General features: G+C 35.3%; 1 protein-coding gene across 5 annotated transcripts; it reads right to left on the bottom strand.

Moving 5' to 3' along the window:
• Positions 1-190: 190 nt before the first annotated feature.
• On the bottom strand, positions 191-14,926 carry OEP37 (chloroplast outer envelope protein 37). Of its 5 annotated transcripts, none has more exons than XR_016057403.1 (8): positions 14,462-14,926; positions 6,022-6,111; positions 5,048-5,218; positions 4,567-4,661; positions 3,698-3,818; positions 3,302-3,460; positions 2,802-2,976; positions 191-779 (listed from the first exon to the last, which is right to left on the bottom strand). XR_016057403.1 is itself a non-coding variant. In XM_011630391.3 (7 exons), exons 1-6 carry the CDS (start codon positions 14,852-14,854, stop codon positions 3,329-3,331), a joined length of 1,002 nt encoding a protein of 333 aa, XP_011628693.1. In that variant the 5' UTR covers positions 14,855-14,926; the 3' UTR covers positions 2,682-2,976; positions 3,302-3,328. The 5 variants fall into 5 exon arrangements, 1 of the variants encoding a protein (XP_011628693.1); XR_016057402.1 differs by lacking the exon at positions 191-779 and adding an exon at positions 1,697-2,506; XR_002283447.2 differs by lacking the exon at positions 191-779 and adding an exon at positions 1,697-1,985.
• Between the last annotated feature and the right edge of the window lie 5,406 nt (positions 14,927-20,332).

Below are 20,332 nucleotides of genomic sequence, written 5' to 3'. Positions count from 1 at the left end.
CTTCATTGCCGGTTTAGGTGGTAAGTGCTACAATATGATGTCTTGAATTTTATTCACTTATTTCCAATTTAACATTTCACAAACAACTTTTAAGGGCCGTTTGGTTACTTGAAAATATATTACACGAAAATAGATTAGTAAGAAATTTCCAATTTAACATTTCAAAAACAACTTTAGTAGCATTTGGTTACTTTAAAATATATTACAGAGATAGATTACTAGAAAATATGACATTTACAATGTTTGGTACATTTATTAGCAAGAAAATGGAAATAGATTACACAATCTTTCCTTCTAATATCGTGAAATCTATTGCACACGGAGAGGGCTGGGAAATCTTTTACCCGCTTGACGAGTACATACAAGTAATGTACTGTGCATGTCTACATTTTCCCTGTACATCATCTGCTCCCTCTCAAGCTCTCTCTCTCCCAAGCTCTTTTTCTCTCAACCTGGTAAGCCTACAACTTTCCTCTCTCAAGTTCCCCTTTTCCAGATTCAAGGCGATTTCTAAATCATGATATTAATTTTTCTCATTTCATCATTTTGCACGAATCCACTCCCTCTCCTATTCCTTGCTTCCTCAACCTTTCTGTCTTCTCTTCCTTGGTTCATGAACCTCTCTCAACCAAATATTCTATATTTGCCCTCTTCAACCTTTCTCATTCTTCATCAAGCACTACGTGCTTTCCCTCTCGTCCAAATATTCTATGTTTGCCCTCTTCAACCTTTCCCACTATTCATCAAGCACTACGCCCTTTCTCTCTTTTCATCAAGCACTGCATTTTATAATGATTACTAAATCTTTTGATAAAAAAAAAAGGATTTTTTTGGGATTAGAGTTTAGATTGACTCAAAAAAATGATAAATATAATTTATTTAAATTATAATGAGTACTCTTTTGAAAAAAAAAAAAAAATTAGATTAAGATTTAAATACAGATAAAGAAGTGATAAATTACTTACACATTGGACTCTTCTAATATCTCAATCTAATTGTTAAAATACTTTACCATTTTATAATAATTTTTTTAAAAAATACATCACCATTTATTGTTTAAACTACAAAATTAACATTATTTAAAAGTTGTAATTAAAATAGTTCACTCGGTGTTTAATCACACGATTAAGTTATTATTCTTTGAGGCATGACAAGCATGGTATAGTCATGCTATCTATACATACGTATTTCAATATTAAATAGGAATGTCTACATAAAGACCATTTATTTTTTGTGAATGAAGGTCACGATCATTCTCAAATATTAGATGTCAAATTGAATGGCTTGAGGTGAATCATGAAGTGGCTTCTTTTTTTTTAAAATTTTATATTTATTCAATAACATTAGTACAACCACTCATTTTGAAATTTAAAAGACAAGAATGATTGTACGTACAAAAGATAAATCCTCTCTTTGTAGAGAATTCCATATTAAATCGCTATTTCTAGTAAGAGCAAATTTAAAATGCAATATAGATAATTTAATATTAAACCGTGTCAAGTAAGAGCAATGTATTTCCCATGTTGCATGTAAATACTACCCAAACATTAACAATCCATATAATGCATTATGCAATAATGTATTATGCCAATAATATATTTCATAGACTATATTTTCAGGTATCCAAACGACCCCTTGATCATGAAATGCAATTTGTTTAAAGCTTTAGATATTGTACTAGTTTTTCGAACATGTATTTAAAAAACAAGAAATTGTTACTAGCTTGGGATTCAAGTGATTTGAGTTCATGCATCGATTCTAGGTCTCATGTTAAACAATAAAATGCAAAAAGAAAAAAAATCTCATTAGAACTCAAGAATCATATGGCTCCGTGCAACATGAAAACAGTAAAAAAATAAGACAAAATCTTCCCGAGACTCAACAATGACTCATTCCCCAGCTCGAGACCATATGGAATTGCGACCCCAAGTCCTCGCTAGCTCAGGTGATACAGAGTAGGCTTGTGCTGCTTCTAACTTCAAAAGCTATTCATAAATGAATCAAATATCGACTGTTTTGTTTTCTTGGTGGATAGTTCAATGGTAGGAATCGAACTTGAGATGCAGCGTTACAAGTTTGCAGACAACTCAAGCCCAAGCCCAATTCCTAAATATCTACAATTTGAGGTGCTTAACAATCAAAGCCCTCTCTTTTCTTTGTTTGAGTTGAGAGAAATCAAATGTGGCACTCTCTTTTCTCTCACCGTTACAAGCTAAAACATGTGAAGTAACAGCAACGACAAAACAAACAAGCACGCACACATGCACACACAAACACAGACACACACACATGCATGCACAGGAGTGCGCGCACGCACACAGAGGTCCTGAAATGTCCAACATAAGTTGCATTGTTTAAGGTCATTGTTCCTCTGATCGGCAGTAAAGAAAGGCGGCATCAACTCTTCAACACGATCAATATACTCACAACACAATCAATATACGCACGTCCCTACTCCCCACACACATGCACACACACGCAGGCACACACGAGAGAGAGAGATGTCCTGTATTATGAAAACTACCACCCCAGTATTAGGGAAACAAACTCCTTTAAAAAAACTGATGCAATGACACCAAAACTTGGTTCATGATCATAACCCCCCCTCCAAATTATTCTTACCAATGCAATGGTTTGAAAAATCTAAATAAGTGCAGAAAAAGGTGGACAAAAAAGAGATATTTGAAAAAGGAACAAATAGATGCCACAGATCACTCGTTCTGCACAAATATGGAGTATTAAAGAGGCATTCTATAAGCAGTCAATTAAATAGAAACTGGTTTCACAATGATCAAACATACCCTGACTCTATCTCTGAAATGGGTTTTCCAGCAATTTGTTATGGTAACCATTCTTGCAGTATTCTTTAACTTCATCACAAAGTTGTCGGGTTTTCTCGCTTGGCAAAAATCCATGAGCATAAGCCACCAGAAGCAGACAAAACCAATCATTGCTCATATTTCACATGAATAACTCCTGCATAAACCATCAATCAGTCAACTGCAACAACTCATGGACTTATTAACCATCATTACTCATAGGGCCAATATATGAAGTCTTCGACAAGTTTTTTCATTAATATCAGGAAGATTGATGAATTTATATTCTTTAATATCCAAGACTCAATAGGCACCCCATTTACAGTTAACTGAGATTCCCAGCCTTCAAACTATTCCAATATTTTACCAATTTCCAGGCATTCAAATTTCAAGTGAGTACCAAAACTATAGGTGAACAAAATGGCTTCCACATCAAAGCACAAGAAATTTGAACAGCTCTATTGGTACAAGTTGTAACTCACTACAAATCTTCATGGCCACATGATCTTTTATATATCCCACCGTTTTTTCAACCGGAATAAGAATTCGATTGCTTTGGGATTATCTTGGGGAACTTGAAGCATAAGCTGAAGCTTGCACTTATTTGGGGCCTTCTTCGCCCCAGCATTTTCTTTTCCGACCTGAAAGAAAATAATAATAATATCAAATATAAAATGTAATCCAAAGAAACCTTAATGGCCTACAAATTTCCCAGTCCCTCGTAACTTTTTCTCTCATATTTTTTTTTTTTTTAAAAAAAAAAAAGAAAAAAAAGGAAGAATCCTAGTCTCTTTATGTTTCCTTTGAACTTTCCTCTTCATGATTTCCTCTGTTTTGAGAACCATAAAAAAAATCATTTGTGGATCATTTCTACATACCCAAAAAGAAGCCCATCCAAGTCGCACTTCAGAGTCATAACCAACCTTCAACTTCAGGTCATCGCCAAAGTTGTGCTTGTATACAGCACTCCAGTCATTAGAGTAAAAGTTGTACAAGTAGCTGCCAAAAAATGCAAAATACTTACTTTGACCAGTAAATAAATAACACTCAAACATAAAGCATGGTCTCAATTTAAACTTAGGTATTTTCTGGATGTCGCCCAAAACACGTTTGACACTGCTAGGGCAGCATTTTAGGTGATGCCACATGGTCGAGGGGCCATGCCACTTAAGACCTCAGGCCTGCACTCAGCAAATGCCACACTTTTGTATGTAAGATAAAATTGAAACCACGAGTTTTATCTTACTCGAAGAAATGCTGCATTTTCATGGAACGCTAAATGTGCATTGACAACAAGACATGCTGCAGTCAAACCAGAGGTTATTATTTTTTGCCTCTCCCACAAGTCAACAAGTGGTTTAACCTCAGGAGTGAGGTGGGAAAGGACCCACCTCACCAACAAAAGAAAGAAATGGAAATTTGAAGAAACAAATTCCTCTAAATATACAAAAAGCCAAAAAAATAAAAAAGGCACCTTATCTTTCAAACTTATACAGATACTCACTTCTCCCGACTGTTAAGAAGCCCATCTTGTCACTTATCAAAGAAAATAAAGAGAAAACCCTCCAATGGTGCATTAACATTCACTGCTACACCTTGGACATTTCTATAAAGGCATGTAATGATACATTTCAGGAAACAATAATTAATACTTTGACTGTGGTTGAAATACTCTCCAAAATTAGATATGTGACATTCTCCCAAATAACATTGGAAAATGCAAGATGATTGGCAAAACACCACATACCTCAACTTGTCAACAGGGCTAAAACGCCGCTTGAATGCAAATGAGAAGACATTAGACGGCAATGCGACACTGGGAATGAATGTCAGTTCATCATCCTGCCATGAGCCCACGAGCAATAGAGTTGACCAAATTGAATTTATATGCAAATTTGGGCCTCAAAAACTAAGACTGTCATATAATTTTGGAAAGGGGGGTAAACGAATTCATATACTACAGAAAATCCTGCAGTCTGTTGTGATCAAGACCATCCAATGAAATGATAAATTGTGATTGAGAGAGAATAGGATCCACCATTGGGGTCGCGACCATGTTCTAACAGGTCCCCACTTCATTACCATCCATTGCTTCAAGGAACAGTGATGAACCCAAGAACTAAAGTTTCCCACAAGATCATGGTATACTTTCCCATTTTAGAATAATTTTGAGATATAAACAAGACCAGGACGTATCATACCACTCAGCAGTTCTTAAGAAGTTTTACCTTGTAAGCATATATGAGATTCCAGTTTCCATCCTTGTGTAGTGCACTGCAAACACCATTAAGGACATTGCCTTTCAGGATCCCACCAAGAGACAACACTCTCTTATCTTCATCGACCTCCTTTTCTTCCACTTGGACTTCACCATATGGGAATTTCAATGATGCTCGTGGCTGCAATGACATTCCTTAGTTACTCCCACAAGTTATCTACTTTGAATAGAAGAAATCAAGAAAGTAGTAGCCAATAAACATATGAATGCAGAAAAGAACATACAACAAGATACAATAGTGGAACAGTGATGAATCTAAATAAACACATTTATAAACTAGACACCTCTGCAAATTGTAACAAGTATGTAATACAAATCAATGGTTACCATAGCACATAATTGTTAATGAATATCCACCCTCCATGATTCCAGAAGTAAAAGTAGGACAAGAGAGCATAACTTAATATTTCTCAAATAGTTTGAAAGTAAAACTCGTGCAAAACAATGAATCTAGAAAACAGCAGCAATCATTCAATGCATTAGATGCAAAACATATTGGTAACAAGGTGAAATTTCTTGTTTTAATTTGTTGAAAACTATCTCCAGAGAATAAAGAAAGGACTAACAGAAACAGACGCCTAGATTATAGACCAGTGATCAATTTGCAAACAATGACATGGCAGGAATGGATTCCTGAATTTTCGGAAAATGAAAACACAAGATCCAAAGTCGGCTACACTTGCAATTGCTAATCCATGCAAACACCATTTACCCCAGAAATCAAGAGAACCTTAACCAGCTGTAAGGATGGCAAAAAATAACTGAAGCAGTTGGAACTACCACAGAAGATACTAGATGGTATAAGTTCGTCATCACAGTTTCTCACGAGCAATACATACACAAACTGGAAACAAAAATATGATAAAGAAGATATATATTTTTCCAGTCTAGTACAATCCCTTACAGATTCATTGTTGTACTTACCGGACCAGTTGAAGGGACAGAAGATACCAATTCAAGTTTATAAGAAGGATCAGCTAGAGTTGCAATCAACCTTGCCTCTCCTTGTTGTGCCTGTTGAATTAATACTTTTGTAAAGGCAACTGAAAATCATATCCAAAAGGAAGAATAGAAAGAAAAATAATAGGAACAAATTACTAAAATGCAACTATGTTGGAAATCATCTACATGGGGCCTGATAAATCTTTAAACATACACATGAGTGATAGTGACCTATATTCAGGTAATACCACCAGTGGACTGAGGATGTTGGACAAAACTATAATTTTAGAGGCACCAATGTAACTAGCAAATCATAATAGCTTAAAAAAAAAAGGATATCAAGTTATACACAATCATTAATGAGGAATAAAAGATCTTTGACATGGAAACTCAACAGTTGCTGTTAGCAGTTAGATAGCTTCACCAACATCATTTTGATTTCTAGGAGTAGTTCATCAAACACGCTGGTACGTCGAGACCAATATTTCAGAAAAATGAGTAACTTTATTTTAGTATTGAACTTTGGATCAAATTCAAACCAAAACTGTACAAAGTTAGGGAATAACTATGCTCAAACATCGTATCTGGATAGTCTTCATCTTATTTCATTCCTCGAAATCTCTTATTTAAAATCTCTTATAAAAATGTTCATCATAAAATCCATTGATACAGTAACTCATGAGTCCGTGTCATGCAAACAAGTAACAAGATGACACATTGGTATAAGATAATCTGTAACAAAAACATAATGTACTCTAGCAATGGTCAAAAAGCTAAAATAGTAAACTCAGAGATGCACTATAGTTGTCGTAGGAAGATTTTAAATGGTTAAGTCATAAAACTCCAAATAAATCCACATGAAAGTTCGGAACTAGAGCTAAAGAAAAAGAAACCTCATTCCCAACACAAATAATGAGAAACTGAGGAAACCCACGCTAGGATTACATTCGATCTTCAGGACTATAACTGTGATGAAGTTGTAACCAGGAATTCCAGTTGGTAATTTTACTTAAAAGCCAAGGTTAGGTCTAGGAGAGCCACCCATTGCCAGTGCAATGCATGCAGCAGCCCTTTGATCAGCTTACATTAGAAACAAAAAGTGGCAGGGACTTCTTTCCATCTCATTTGTAATAACATTTTTTTAATGTACGCTCAACAGTGTTGGAACATGACAGACATACACATTGACCACCATAAGACCTTGAACACTATTGTAATTGATTGAATAAAATACCCTTCCAAAAACACAGCCCAAACCACAAGGGTGGAAACATAGACCTGACGAAGGAAATGTTGAAGATTAGTAGCCATACAAAAGTCAGGCTCTATACACTCTACAGCACTGGAGTGGATTTGTTTCCTAAAATAGTTTCCTGTTGGCTTTTGGTATAGGAAATTTAGTGGAGGTCAAACGGAGTGGATCATCCATCTTCCGACGCATTAGCATTAGCAAATTTACACCCTCAGATGTTAAAAGGCACATCTCACTAATTGAGACCCTAGGCATGTTGGTTGCTGTACATCCACATGCCATGTGCAGCACTGCAGCCCACTACTCAGCCGAGAGGCACAAGATCAGATTGCCAAAGACATAGTTAACTTGTTATCAATATAAAAGTTGATTCCTCAAGAAAGTAGTATAATGGCAAGTAACACAACAATTTCATATTAATTAATTGAGACCATAGTTTTACTTGTTTGGCATACAGAAAAGTCTTTTAGAAGTACAAACTTACTAACTCCATTGTTATGGTGATGCCATCACAATCTTAATAATTATGTCAAGAACAGTTCAAGTTATGCCAGTGCCTAGAATGGAAGTTCCTTCAAAAAAAGAGATCAGATTTGTAATTCAATAATATCATGATCGTCAAATCCTTTTCCCAAGTAATTGGGGTCGGCTACACAAATCCTGGTCTGTCATTCTGCTCTATTAAGGGTCATACCCTCAGTGAAGCCATAAGTCCCTATATCTTTTCTCACTACTTCCAACTATATCCTTTTGGCCTATCCCTTGCCCTTTTTAAACCTTCCACTTGAACCAACTTGTACCACCTAACAGATGTTGTACTGGGTATGGGCCACACCTGGCCAGTCCACCTAATTCAACTCTCTCTCATCTTATCGCCTATTAGTGCCACACCTAAATTTTCAATAATATATTCATTCTGAATTCTATCCTTTCTTGTCTTGCCACTCATCCATCTCAACATCCTCATCCGCTGCACTCATTTAATGGGTATACTGTTTTTTGACCGCCAACATATTGCCCCATAGAGCAAAGTTGGTCTCACAGAGTTCCTATAGAACTTGCCCTTCAGCTTCATTGGTATGCGACGATCACATAAAATTCTGGTTGTACATCTCCACTTCGCCCACCCAGCTCGAATTCTATGTGCGTCATCTTCCTCAATCTCTCTATTTTCCTGGATTATCAACCCAAGATATCGAAAATGCGCTCTTTTTAGTATTTCCTGACCGCTAATCTTAACTATTTCCTCATCTCTACTCCTATTAATATTAGACTTGCATTCCATAAATTATGTTTTAGTCTAACTAATTTTAAAATCCTTATATTCTAGAGCATCCCTCAAAAGTTCTAACTTTGTGTTCATGCTATTTCGAGTCTCATCGATCAAAACTATGTCAACTGCGAACAACATGCACTACAGTACTTCATCTTGTAAGTGCCTAGCAAAGTCGTCCATGACAAAGACAAAGAGGTACGGACTCAATGCTGACCCCTGATGTAGACCTATTATTACTAAAAACACATTCGTCTCTCCACTAGTTGTTCGTACACTAGTTAGCGTCCCATCGTTCATATCTCTCACCAAGTCAATGTAGTGTTTAGAGACTCCTTTCTTTTTCAACACCCACCAAATCAAATCTCAAGGTACTCTATCATATGCTTTCTCTATATCAATAAGGACAATGTGGAAAGTCTTTTCCCTTCACCCTAAACTTCTAAATGAGTTGCTTAAGTAAGAAAATAGCCTCAATTGTTGACCTCATTGGCATAAAATCAAATTGGTTTTCTAATACACTTGTTTCATGTGTTAGTCGTTGCTCAATCACTCTCTCTCTCTCTCTCAGATCTTCATAGTGTAGCTCATAAGTTTGATCCCTCAATAGTTCGCACAATTTTGTATGCCTTCTTTGTTCTTGTAAATAGGTATCACAATATTTTTCCTCCATTTGTCAGCCAATTTCGTTGTTCTCAACACCTTGTTAAACCGTTGGCCAGTCAGTCACCACCAATCTCCCCCATGCACTTCCAAACCTCTATCAGTATACCATCTGGCCCCAAAGGCTTTCCTATCTTCATCATTTTCAAAGCTTCTTTCACTTCCGATATCCTAATCCTACATATGTATATATGACCTCCGCCCTCATTTATGCCAATGGTTCCTTCTACCGCTATGTTCCCATTGTGTTTGACATTTAATAATTTTTTAAAATAAACTCTCCATCTTTCGTTGACCTCTTCATCTTTCACCAAGACCCTTTGATCCTTACTCTTAATGCATTTAATATAGCATAACCCGATAAAATGAAGTTAATTAAAAAGCAAACAATCGCATTTATTATAATATAAAAAGAAACGAGGTGCACGTAACTCTAGATCCACTTTAGAAAAGAGATATTAATAATGATCCATGCAGCCAATTCCAATGAAAGATAGCTACTAAAAAATTGAAAGGTAATATTGAAAAAGAAAACTTCTCACCTTTTTAAAGGAATACTTGAACTGAAGTTTACTACCCAGGTTAATGCAAGAGACATTGGAATCATTCTCATTGCAACTATATGACAGAGAAAAACTCTTTGTTGAATAGCCTATAAGAAAACATTTTAGATCTCCAATCTGACCCATCTGAAATTTCAATTGTCTTAGCAAAATGGAATTTTCTATTTCAAAAGCTAGATGCTTAGTTTTTTATTGTAATTTGATATAAAAACTAATAAACAGGCAGTGAAGCTCCTTTCTCAGTAAAATACTCACAAAATATAAATCATGAAAAATGTACTGATCGTCCCTCCATTATAAACTAAAAAACAGCAACCATACTTCACCTGACTAAACAAAAATTCCAAAACCATAGCCTTTTACACCCCCAAATCTACAACCAAGTTATTTAATACTGTCTTGGACCTTGTTATAACCCATATATTGCTTTTGTAGTCTGCAACAAAGCAAGTAAAATCTTGATGTGCAACATTTAAGCCTTAGAAGACTTCTTAACTTACTTTGAGTTCCATGAACAAATAATTTTTTTCACATTAAATGACTAAAATAAATCACTGATGTAGTAATAGATAAACTCAAGTAATTCTTAGAAATAATATTTTATGAAACACCTTCACAGCAAAACTTGGGGAGTCTACATCAAAATTCTCAAACTTGAGTTTAATGAGATTTCAATAAATTCAGAAAATGTATTGTATACTATATGAATTACAGCAGAGAGACAGAGAGAGGTAATTCTAATGCTGGTGAATTCTAGAACTACAAATTACCAACAAAAAAATCAGTCTAGCATCTATATTCAACCCAGTGTTTTAAAATGCGGCCACATCGCCGCATATGCGACGCATCATGTGGTATGCGGTGAACACTGCATCGAAAAACACCGCATATGCGGTTTGGAGCTATGCAGCCACATATGCGTTGCATCAGAGCGCATAGCGCATCTACCGCATATGCACCGCATAATTTTCCGCCTTTTTTTTTCAATGGTACCCCTCGGGATGGGCAAAATGGTCATTTTGACCATCAAAACTTTGGGGAAATGGTTTGGGGGTATTAAACCCCCTAAACGATCATGTACAGCCACTTTCGTGGTTTTTTTTTGTAATCATCGAGCAAAAAACAAATTTGAGCGGAAATTGTTTTTCATTGAGATCTTGGATTTGTGGATTATTTGATACTTGGATCTTGATTTGAACCTTTTGGTTGTTGATTTGGGGACCTAAAGGTGAATTTGTGACTAGAAATCAGGGTTTCAAAGGCCGTGAAGAAATCGAGCACTGCTTCAAGAACCGGTAACTTTTATTCCTTGTACAGTAATATTTATTTTTGGGGCAATGTTTTCTTCCCAATCTTCTAGTAATAAGGATCTAGCTTGAAAATATGCCAAACTAAAAAATCCGAAAAATAGAAATTGTGTGATTTGCATGCTCTGTGGAAATACTTATTTTTCAACAAAAAGAACACTTAGCCGAAATTTCTGGGAATGCAAGAGCATGCCCACACGCTACAGATGAAATAAAAAATGTGATTAGACAATACATAGATAGATTAAAAAAAGATAAAGAGAAGAAAAAATTGAAAAGAAAAGAATTACTTGATGATATGTAATTATTTGATGATGATGATGATGTTGATGATGATGATGATGATATATATCTGAAGTTGCAATGAGGCAAAGGGGTACTCGAACTCCAGTCTCAAGCGAAGGTTATAAATATTGGTGGTAGTGTTGAAAAAAGAACACCTCTCTCTAAGGGACCAATAGATGTTTTTTTCACCCCTAGCCCCAAAATTGTGGTTCAGGAGAAAAAGATAACAACAAAACAAACTACAATTGAAAATAGATACAAGAAAGAACAGAGGAAGTTGGTATGTAAGTAGATTGCAAAGTGGATTTACATGGCTGACATTCCTTTTAATACTATAACTCTCGATAGTTTTGCATGTATGGTCCAGGTAATTGGGCAATATGGCCCATGACTTGTTCCTTCTTCACTACATGAGATTAAGGAGCCCTTGTTAAAAGATGTTGTATTTGATGTCAATAAAATTTTGATTTCTCAAAGAGAAGGGTGGGAGAAATATGGGGCCACTATTATGTGTGATGGTTGGTCCGATAGGAAGTCGAGGTCATTCATTAATTTTTTGGTTAACTATCCAACAGGTACATTTTTTGTTAAGTCTATTGATGCATCAGACAAGTCACATGATGCTACATACTTATGTGACTTGATGGATGAGATTGTAGAGTTTGAAAGAAAAATGGGTACAAATTATTACTGACAATGGTGCCAATTATGCTGCATCTGGGCATTTCTTAACTTTGAAAAGGACACATATGTTTTGGACTCCTTCCGCAACTCATTGTGTTAAACTTATGCTTAAAGAAAGGGGTACAACATCTTTATTTAGTGGGGTGATTTCAAGAGCGATGCTTGTTGTTGGATTTATTTACAATCACACCATAGTCCTAAGCATGATGAGTTTTACAAAGAAGAGAGAATTAGTGAAACCGGGTATCACTAGATTTGCCACGTCATTTCTCACCTTCGAATCCTAGCCAAGCAAAAAAGTGCCTTGAGGACTATGTTTGCTTCAGAGCAATGGAGTCAAAGTAAATGGTCAAAACATAAGGATGGGAGAAAGGCCGAAAAAACTATTCTGAATCTTTTTTGAGTCAAATAATTCTTGCATTGGAGATGGCTTGCCTTTTAATGAGAGTGCTTCGACTGGTTGATGGTGACGTGAAGCCCGCCATGGACTACATACATGAGGCAATGAAAAGGGCAAGAGAAGAGATAAAAAATGTTTTAAAGGATGCTGAAAATATGTGCAAGGCTATACTTCAAATGTTTTATAGGAGATGGGATACCCAGCTTCACAGGCACCTCCATTCAGCCGGTTACTTTCTAAACCTTTTTCTTCACTACAACCACCCATCCATTGAGTCAGATCGTGTAATAAATTGTGGGTCCTTAGATGTGCTTGAGAGGTTGGTGCTTGACAAAGATATCCAGGATGAGATCCAGAGCCATGAATTGATTAAATTCAAGTTAGCCTTAAGAAACTTTGGGAGAGATATTGCTGCTTGAAATAGGGATACTACAAAACCAGGTAAAGGCAAAAAGTATCATTATGTGTCTATGAATTTATATATACTTCCATTGTTTATATGTTTACCCTTAATTTTTATCTATATTATAATTTAAATTATAAAATATTATACAGCTGCATGGTAGGCAGTATATGGAAGCGAGACACCAAATCTACAACATCTTGCTATTCGAGTGTTGAATCTCACATGTAACTCATCTGGTTGTGATGCAATTAGAGTGCATTTGAGCATGTAAGTCCTTAACTCCTTATTTCTTGACTTTCAATTTCAATTTTCAATTTTCAATTTTCTAATATAAAATCTAATTTCAATTTTCTACCGCAGCTCCATACAAAAAAAAGGAATAGGTTGGCGCAGAAAAAGTTGAATGATTTGGCTTATGTGTGGTATAATGAGCGGCTTATGGAGAGGTATCAAAATCGCATGAAGCTCAACCCAATTCACTTGTATGAAGCTGATGGTGATTCTACAAGTGAATGCACCATGGATCCAAGACTAGAGCGTGTGATTGAGGATGAGGATCTTACATGGCTCAATGTCAAGTTAGCAACAGGGGCTAATGAAGAAGATCGACCAAACACTAGAGTACAGAGGAGTAGAGGAGCAGCATGAGCTGGGTCTAATCGCATTCTCACATCAACTCCAGAGGTCGAGGAGGAGGAGGTGGACACAGAGGAGACCGAGGAAGAAGAATACATAAAGGCTGTCAAGGATGATATTGATGATGCACATGACGACTCTAAAGATGACTTCTCTGATTAACATTTGAAAAATTGACTTCAAAATTTTCTGGGATGATTGTATTAAGTATATTAACTCTTCTTGAGCTTGACTTCAAAACTCTTTAATCTTCATAAAGACATGGACTTTTAGTTTGTAGTATCAATATTTTGTAACTCTGAAGTTTGTGGTTACAAATTTGTGCTTATGGTTGTTGATTGTTGAATGCTTTATGAAGCTACTTTCAACTTTCAAGTTTCTAGTTTCTAGTTTCTATTAGGGGATAGTGGATACAGAATCTCCGGCAACTAATATTTTTGGAGTTAATCATTAAACTAAAATACCTACTATCACATATATCACCTTCATATATTTTTTCTATGCATTAACCTATTTTTATAGATTTTTTAGAATTTCTTTATATTTGTTGACTGCATCGTCGCAATGCACCCGCATCGGGACCGCATCACCGCATCGGCCCCCACCGCTTTTGGTCGCATCCCGCATTTTAAAACATTGATTCAACCGAATCTAAACCATCCAACCAATTCCAATAATTCCAGCATAATAATCAAAAATCAAGAAAACCTCCACCATATCAATTCTGAAAAATCAAAAAAAAAATTATATAAATAAAAAAAAATACCAAAAAAGATATTGCAAATTTTTAATTCAAAATTTCTAACAAGTTCAAAAATAAATAATATAAAATTCATCATCCCTCAACAAATGCAAGCAGTCATCCATTCAATTCAAACTAAACAACTCAGTAATTTAAGTAATCACAATTCCGCCAAGAAAACAACAGAACAGTCCAGAATATTTAATCTTACACTGACATCATGAACTCCTTTGATCTGCACTCGTGGACCAACATCAAGACAGCCAGAAATCACCGCATTTCTCTCATCATGATCATACAAAACAGACAAGTACTTGGTCACAAACCCTAATTGCGGGTACTGAATATCCCCATTCTTGTTCCTCTGAAACGAATACTTGAGCTTTGCGAACCCATCAAAGAGCTTAGTGGAGATCTTGTTCACAAATACTTTGTTCTCACTGTCGAATTCGATAGAGAGCTTAGTGGGAGGGACAGGGACAGGTCTAGGACTTGGAGGAATGGGGGTAACTGGTTCTAGAGAATTAGGGCTAGGGTTTTGAGGAAGCTCTTGTTGTGAAGAATTATGGTTAGGGTTTTGGGGAGGAGCCTCTGCAACTCTCATTGTGGCTAGAGAGAGAGAGAGGGGGGATGAGGTTGGAGAGACGGAGAGTGTATTTTCCTTTGTGGCGTGTTCTTTTTTTATTTCTTTTGGAAGCTTTCAAATTAAACGTTAATAAATTCGGGGTTTCGTGGCAGTGAACCTCGGTTTTTTCAAAAAAAAAAAAAAAGAAAAAAAAAGGAGGGAATTCTCTTTAATTTAAATTTTAAAGGGACTCAAATATAGAATTAAGCTGCAACTCAAAAATCCTCGAGACTAAAATATAGAATTAAGTTGTAACTCAAAAATCTATCAAAAAAGCTGCTTTGATGTTGAACAACCTGTAATTAATCATTTTGACGTCGAGAATTATGAATGCAGAAAAAAAATTTCAAATCATAAAAATAATACATCTTGCAACACATTATCATGACTATCTATTTCCAATATTTTTATGTGTTTATAGATCTACTTGATTTGAACTATTTTTTAAGTTTAAAATTTTATAACTATACAATAAAATAGATTTTGAGGCTATCTTAAGAATTTTTTACATCAAAATTACATCTTAGGATAAAAATTGTATCTTTGATTGTTTAATGTTGCAAACATATACAAACCACATGCTTAAAATAAATGGATCAAAATTAAAAAGTTTATATAAGTCCCAAATTTTAAGAAAAAAAGTAACACCGCACCTAAAAAACCCAAATCTATTTCCATGCTGGGAAAATCTCTTACTGATCATCTTGAACTCTGGCATTCATGGATTTAAAAAAAAGATGATTCCAAGTCATAAAAGTAATGCATCTCATAACACATTATCTAGACCGTCTATTTTTAAGCGTTCACATATTTGTTGATATGCTCAATTTTTTTAGCTTAAAATTTTAAATTAAAGTAGAAAATAGATATCTATTGAAGCAAGAAATACATTTTGTGATGGGATTTTGAGGTTTAGCTCTAATTTTTTTATAATGCGTAGAACCTTATGTTAACATCATCAAAATTTAAATTATTTATTTTCTTTTTTATGTCGAGCCCAAATAGTTGGGATAATACTCCGATGATGATGATAATGATAATGATTGATTTTTCTTTTTCTAATACAAACCATGAAAATGTTAGCCTATGGACACGGTTTTTTAAAACCGTGGCTCAAATATTGCATAGAATGTTATTTGAGAGTAAAAAACGCATCAAACTGAATGACTTGGCAATTATTAATTTTAAGAAAAATGATTAAAATACATAACTTTTTTGAAAATGGCTTAATTATATTTTTTCATACTTCATGTTTTAGAAGGGAAACTTACTATATTATCAAAACTTTCAATGAGCAATCTTAAGTGTCCCCACTCAAACATAATGCAAGTGGCCCAAGGCCTATAGTTGTCTGAAATTTATTAAACCATTGAGAATGAAAAAAAAAAAAAAAACAATATAAAAATCACCAATTATGTTTGTTAGGCTACAATGAATGCATGACACTATTATTACTTTGATCTCAGTCATTTAATCATGATGTGCTGATTAATCATCTTTAAACATATATAAATTATACATATGTGGAGACACAAAACACACTGGTTTTCACTAATAAGGTATGTCGTACACATACCATTCTATATTTCAAAGGTTCTGCAACTCAAAACCAAGCAGTTGTACATATATAGGGGTGGCAATGGACCCCGACCCAGACCCAACCCAAGACCCAAGGGGTAGACCAGATCTGGGTCTAGGTCTAGGCCCAAGATTCGGACCCGAACATTATTCGGGTCGGGTCAGGTCAGGTGTGGGTAATATTTATTGGATCCTAATATATAAAATATATTTAAATAGTTAAATATATATATATTTTTAATTGTTTTGGTCTGGTCCGAGTCCAATAAATTTGGGTCCGGTCGGGTCCCATATCATTTTTTTTAAGTCCGAAGACCCGACCCATTGCCACCCCTAACATATAAAAAACTATGAATATTCTCCTTTGCGCTCTTTTAACTTCAGCTTAATAAAAACAAGTTTTGGAGAGGTAACTATAGAAATATTACTCTTTCATAGTTTTGGAAAGACAATCATAGAGAATGTAACAAGATAGGCAAGTGTATATTGTATGTAACAAAATCGGAATGGGGTTGAAGTCGTGGCGGTAGCACCATTTGAGCCTTAGCTACCGGTCAGGATTTCAATTCCCATTGACAAATTCAAAAACTGCCAATTATTTCTAAAAACGGGTAGGGACGAGCAGGATCTCATTCGATTTACCGATCGCATCTCGAAGTAAATCGATTCATTTTTCTTTTTTCATCTCTAAGCTTATTGATGTTGCATATTTGATGGGCGTTGCACTTTTTCTTCTCTTTTCTTTTTTCACCTGTAGCTTATTGATGTTGCATATTTGATGGGCGTTGCACTTGAATATTCATTCAGCCTTCCCAATTCATTCATCTCTACCTAGCAACATACACATCACTTGCTAGTCACCATATAACCCTCTAAAACCTTTCATTCCCATTATTCATTCTCTCTAAAACCATTGCATAGTTGGTGTAAACTGTTGTATACATTTCTCACCATTCATTCCCTTAATTCCATCACTCTTTCACTAACCACATAACCTCTAAACCTCGGTCTAGCATATTTTGTACATACCACTCCAAACACTTACGTCTAGTCCATACTCTCTCTTTTGGCCTTCGCATAAAATCTACACTTCTCTTTATTACACAACCAAAATCTCCAAACCCATTCTCTCCTACCTTCTATCAACGATCGGTATTGTTAGTGATCCAATGGGTACTCTATCGTCAATATCCATATCCTTCCACCCTTAATATAGGAAATTTTGTGTCGATTAAATTGACACAAAACAATTATTTGTTATGGGAAACCCAAATACGATCCCCGATTGAGAGTCATGATTTATTAATGGTGATTGCCTTATATCAGGTCAAAAGATTTCCTCTCCTGATGGTAAGGGTGAAATCGAAAACACATACTACAAATGGCTGAAGTCTGACCGGCTTCTTAAAGATTGGATTACAGGGACACTGTCGGAATAGTATCACAGTCTTGTGATTGGCTTTAAGACTTCTGCAGAAGTATGAAAAGCTTTGAAGAATGCCTATGCATGTAATTCTCAAGCTAGGGAGTTTCAACTTACCCAGCAACTCCAACTTTGTAAGAAAGCGAATTCGACCCTGCGAATTCGACCCTATCAGAATACATATGCAGAGTCAAGAGTATTTGTGATGATTTGGCTGCTATTGACAAACATGTACCAGATAAAATAAATTATTTTGGCTTCTTAATGGACTTGGTCGAAAATATGAGAGCTTTGTTGCCACTATATTTACGCCATTGATTCCTTCCTATTTTGAAGTTATATCACTTCTTCAAAGCCATGAGAATAGAAATCAGCCACATGTCTTTGAGGAACACTCGTATCCAAATCAGAATATAGCCTTTGTTGGACAACAGAGAAATTTTGAACTTGACAAAGGTACTATAAATTATAGAGCTAGAGGCCAACATAACTTTGGTGGTCAATAGTTTTTCAATTCTCGGGATCGTGGATTTGTTCAAACATGGCAGAAAAATAACAGGGGTCGTGGTGTGCCATCGACAAACCAAGAAAGTGGTGATACACATATTCAAGACATGAATCAAAAGTTCCAACAAGATTCGTAAATAGAGCAATCAGGTTAGACACCCTAGGAAAAGTGTTAAATTTGTAGAAAATTTGAACACACTGCAACTAATGATGGCATCGACTAAATCATATGTACCAAGAAAAATATAGTCATCAAACTCTTGTTGTAGTGACTATAGCAAATTCCCAAGACTCAAAATAGTTCCCAGACACTGGTGCTTCGACTCATATGACAGGAGACCCAGGTAAACTACAAAACCTTCGTCCTTATAGTGGTAGAGATACAATCATGGTTGGCAATGGTGAGCAATTGACTATTTCACATGTTAGTGATGCAAATATTGATGTTGGGTCTGAAAATTTTAATATTTCTAATGTTCTTTTGGTGCCAGAAATGAAAATGAATTTATTATCTGTTAGCCAATTTATAAAAGATTTTCCTTGTATTTTTTAATTCTCATCAAATCGTTTTTTGATTAAGGAAAGGAGCACATGGAGAACTCTAGTCAGTGAAAGTAGAAAGGACTGACTTTATGCACTTGAGGATGTGAAAGAAGCTTTATTTTCTAATTGAAATAAGAGAACATCAAAAGATGTGTGGCATCAACAACTCGGACATCCTCGAGATAAAGTCCTATGTTACTTAGAATCTAAACAGTTGATTAATGTTGATACATGAAATAAATCACACTCTGTTTGTGGTAGTTGTCAGATGGGAAAAAGTTACAAACTCTCGTTTAGTAGTACTGATAAGACATCTACAACACCTCTTTTAACATTCGTTCAGATTAATAGGGTTTTGCTTCAGTTTCATCTAATCAAAGTTATCCCCTTTTATGTAGTTTTTGTGGATGATTATACTTGTTTTTTTTTGGATTTATCATTTGAAAAGAAAATCTGAAATTTTCTCTGCAATTATAAAATTTCATCGTGTGGTTAAAATGAGATTTGAGAAAAGAATTAGAATTTTTCAATGTGATGGAGGTGGTGAGTTTGCTAAGAAATAATTTATTGCTCATCTTACTGATAATGGAATTGTGCAATAGATATCATGTTCAGAGAACAAAATGGAATAGCAGAAATGAAACATAAAAATATTGTAGAATTAGGTCTTACAATAATGTTTCATGCAAGAATCCATAAACGGTTTTGGGTTGAAGCTTTATGTACCGCAAGTCTTTGTAATAAACAGAATTCCGTCAGCTAATTTGCAAATGGATTCACCATATTCTTTGTTGTTTAGTCGCTTACCAGGCTATTCTTCATTCCAGGTTTTTGGGTGTCGGTGTTTTTCATACCTTTGAGACTATGCAGCAAATAAATTTTTTCATCGTTCTCTTCCATGTGTATTATTGGGTTACAGTATTCAGCATAAGGGTTACAGATGTCTGTATCCACCGACAGGGTGAGTCTATATCTCTAGATATGTTGTATTTGATGAAAATATTTCTCCATAATCCAAATTCTTTGTTTGATAGTTCATATGTACAGGGGGAGTTGACTACATATGCAGAATGGTCTGAATTTTATGACTCTAACATACAAACTTCTTCTTCTAATCCATCATCTCCACATAAAGCGCCTATAAGGAATGCCCAGGATGCGTTTGCTCCTGCAGTTGATTTGCCTACCAATAATGATAGCTCTCCACCTTCTCTTATAGAGGAAGATGTTACCACTGCGACACCAATCTTAGAAGTCCAGGATAATATAACACACAATCATGATGATGAAAATGTTGCTACTCAAGAAACCACCCAATCTAATTTTTTACATGTCTTTGAGCATTCTCGTCATCACATAGTCACAAGATCTCAAGATGGTACTCAAAGACCTCTAATTCTCCCATC

Source organism: Amborella trichopoda, chromosome 6 (assembly GCF_054954075.1).
Source record: "Amborella trichopoda isolate Santa Cruz 75 chromosome 6, AtrichopodaSantaCruz75HAP2 v2.0, whole genome shotgun sequence".
Taxonomy (NCBI): domain Eukaryota; kingdom Viridiplantae; phylum Streptophyta; class Magnoliopsida; order Amborellales; family Amborellaceae; genus Amborella; species Amborella trichopoda.
Note: the sequence above shows the minus strand (reverse complement) of the source record. Positions and strands in the feature narration are given on the sequence as shown.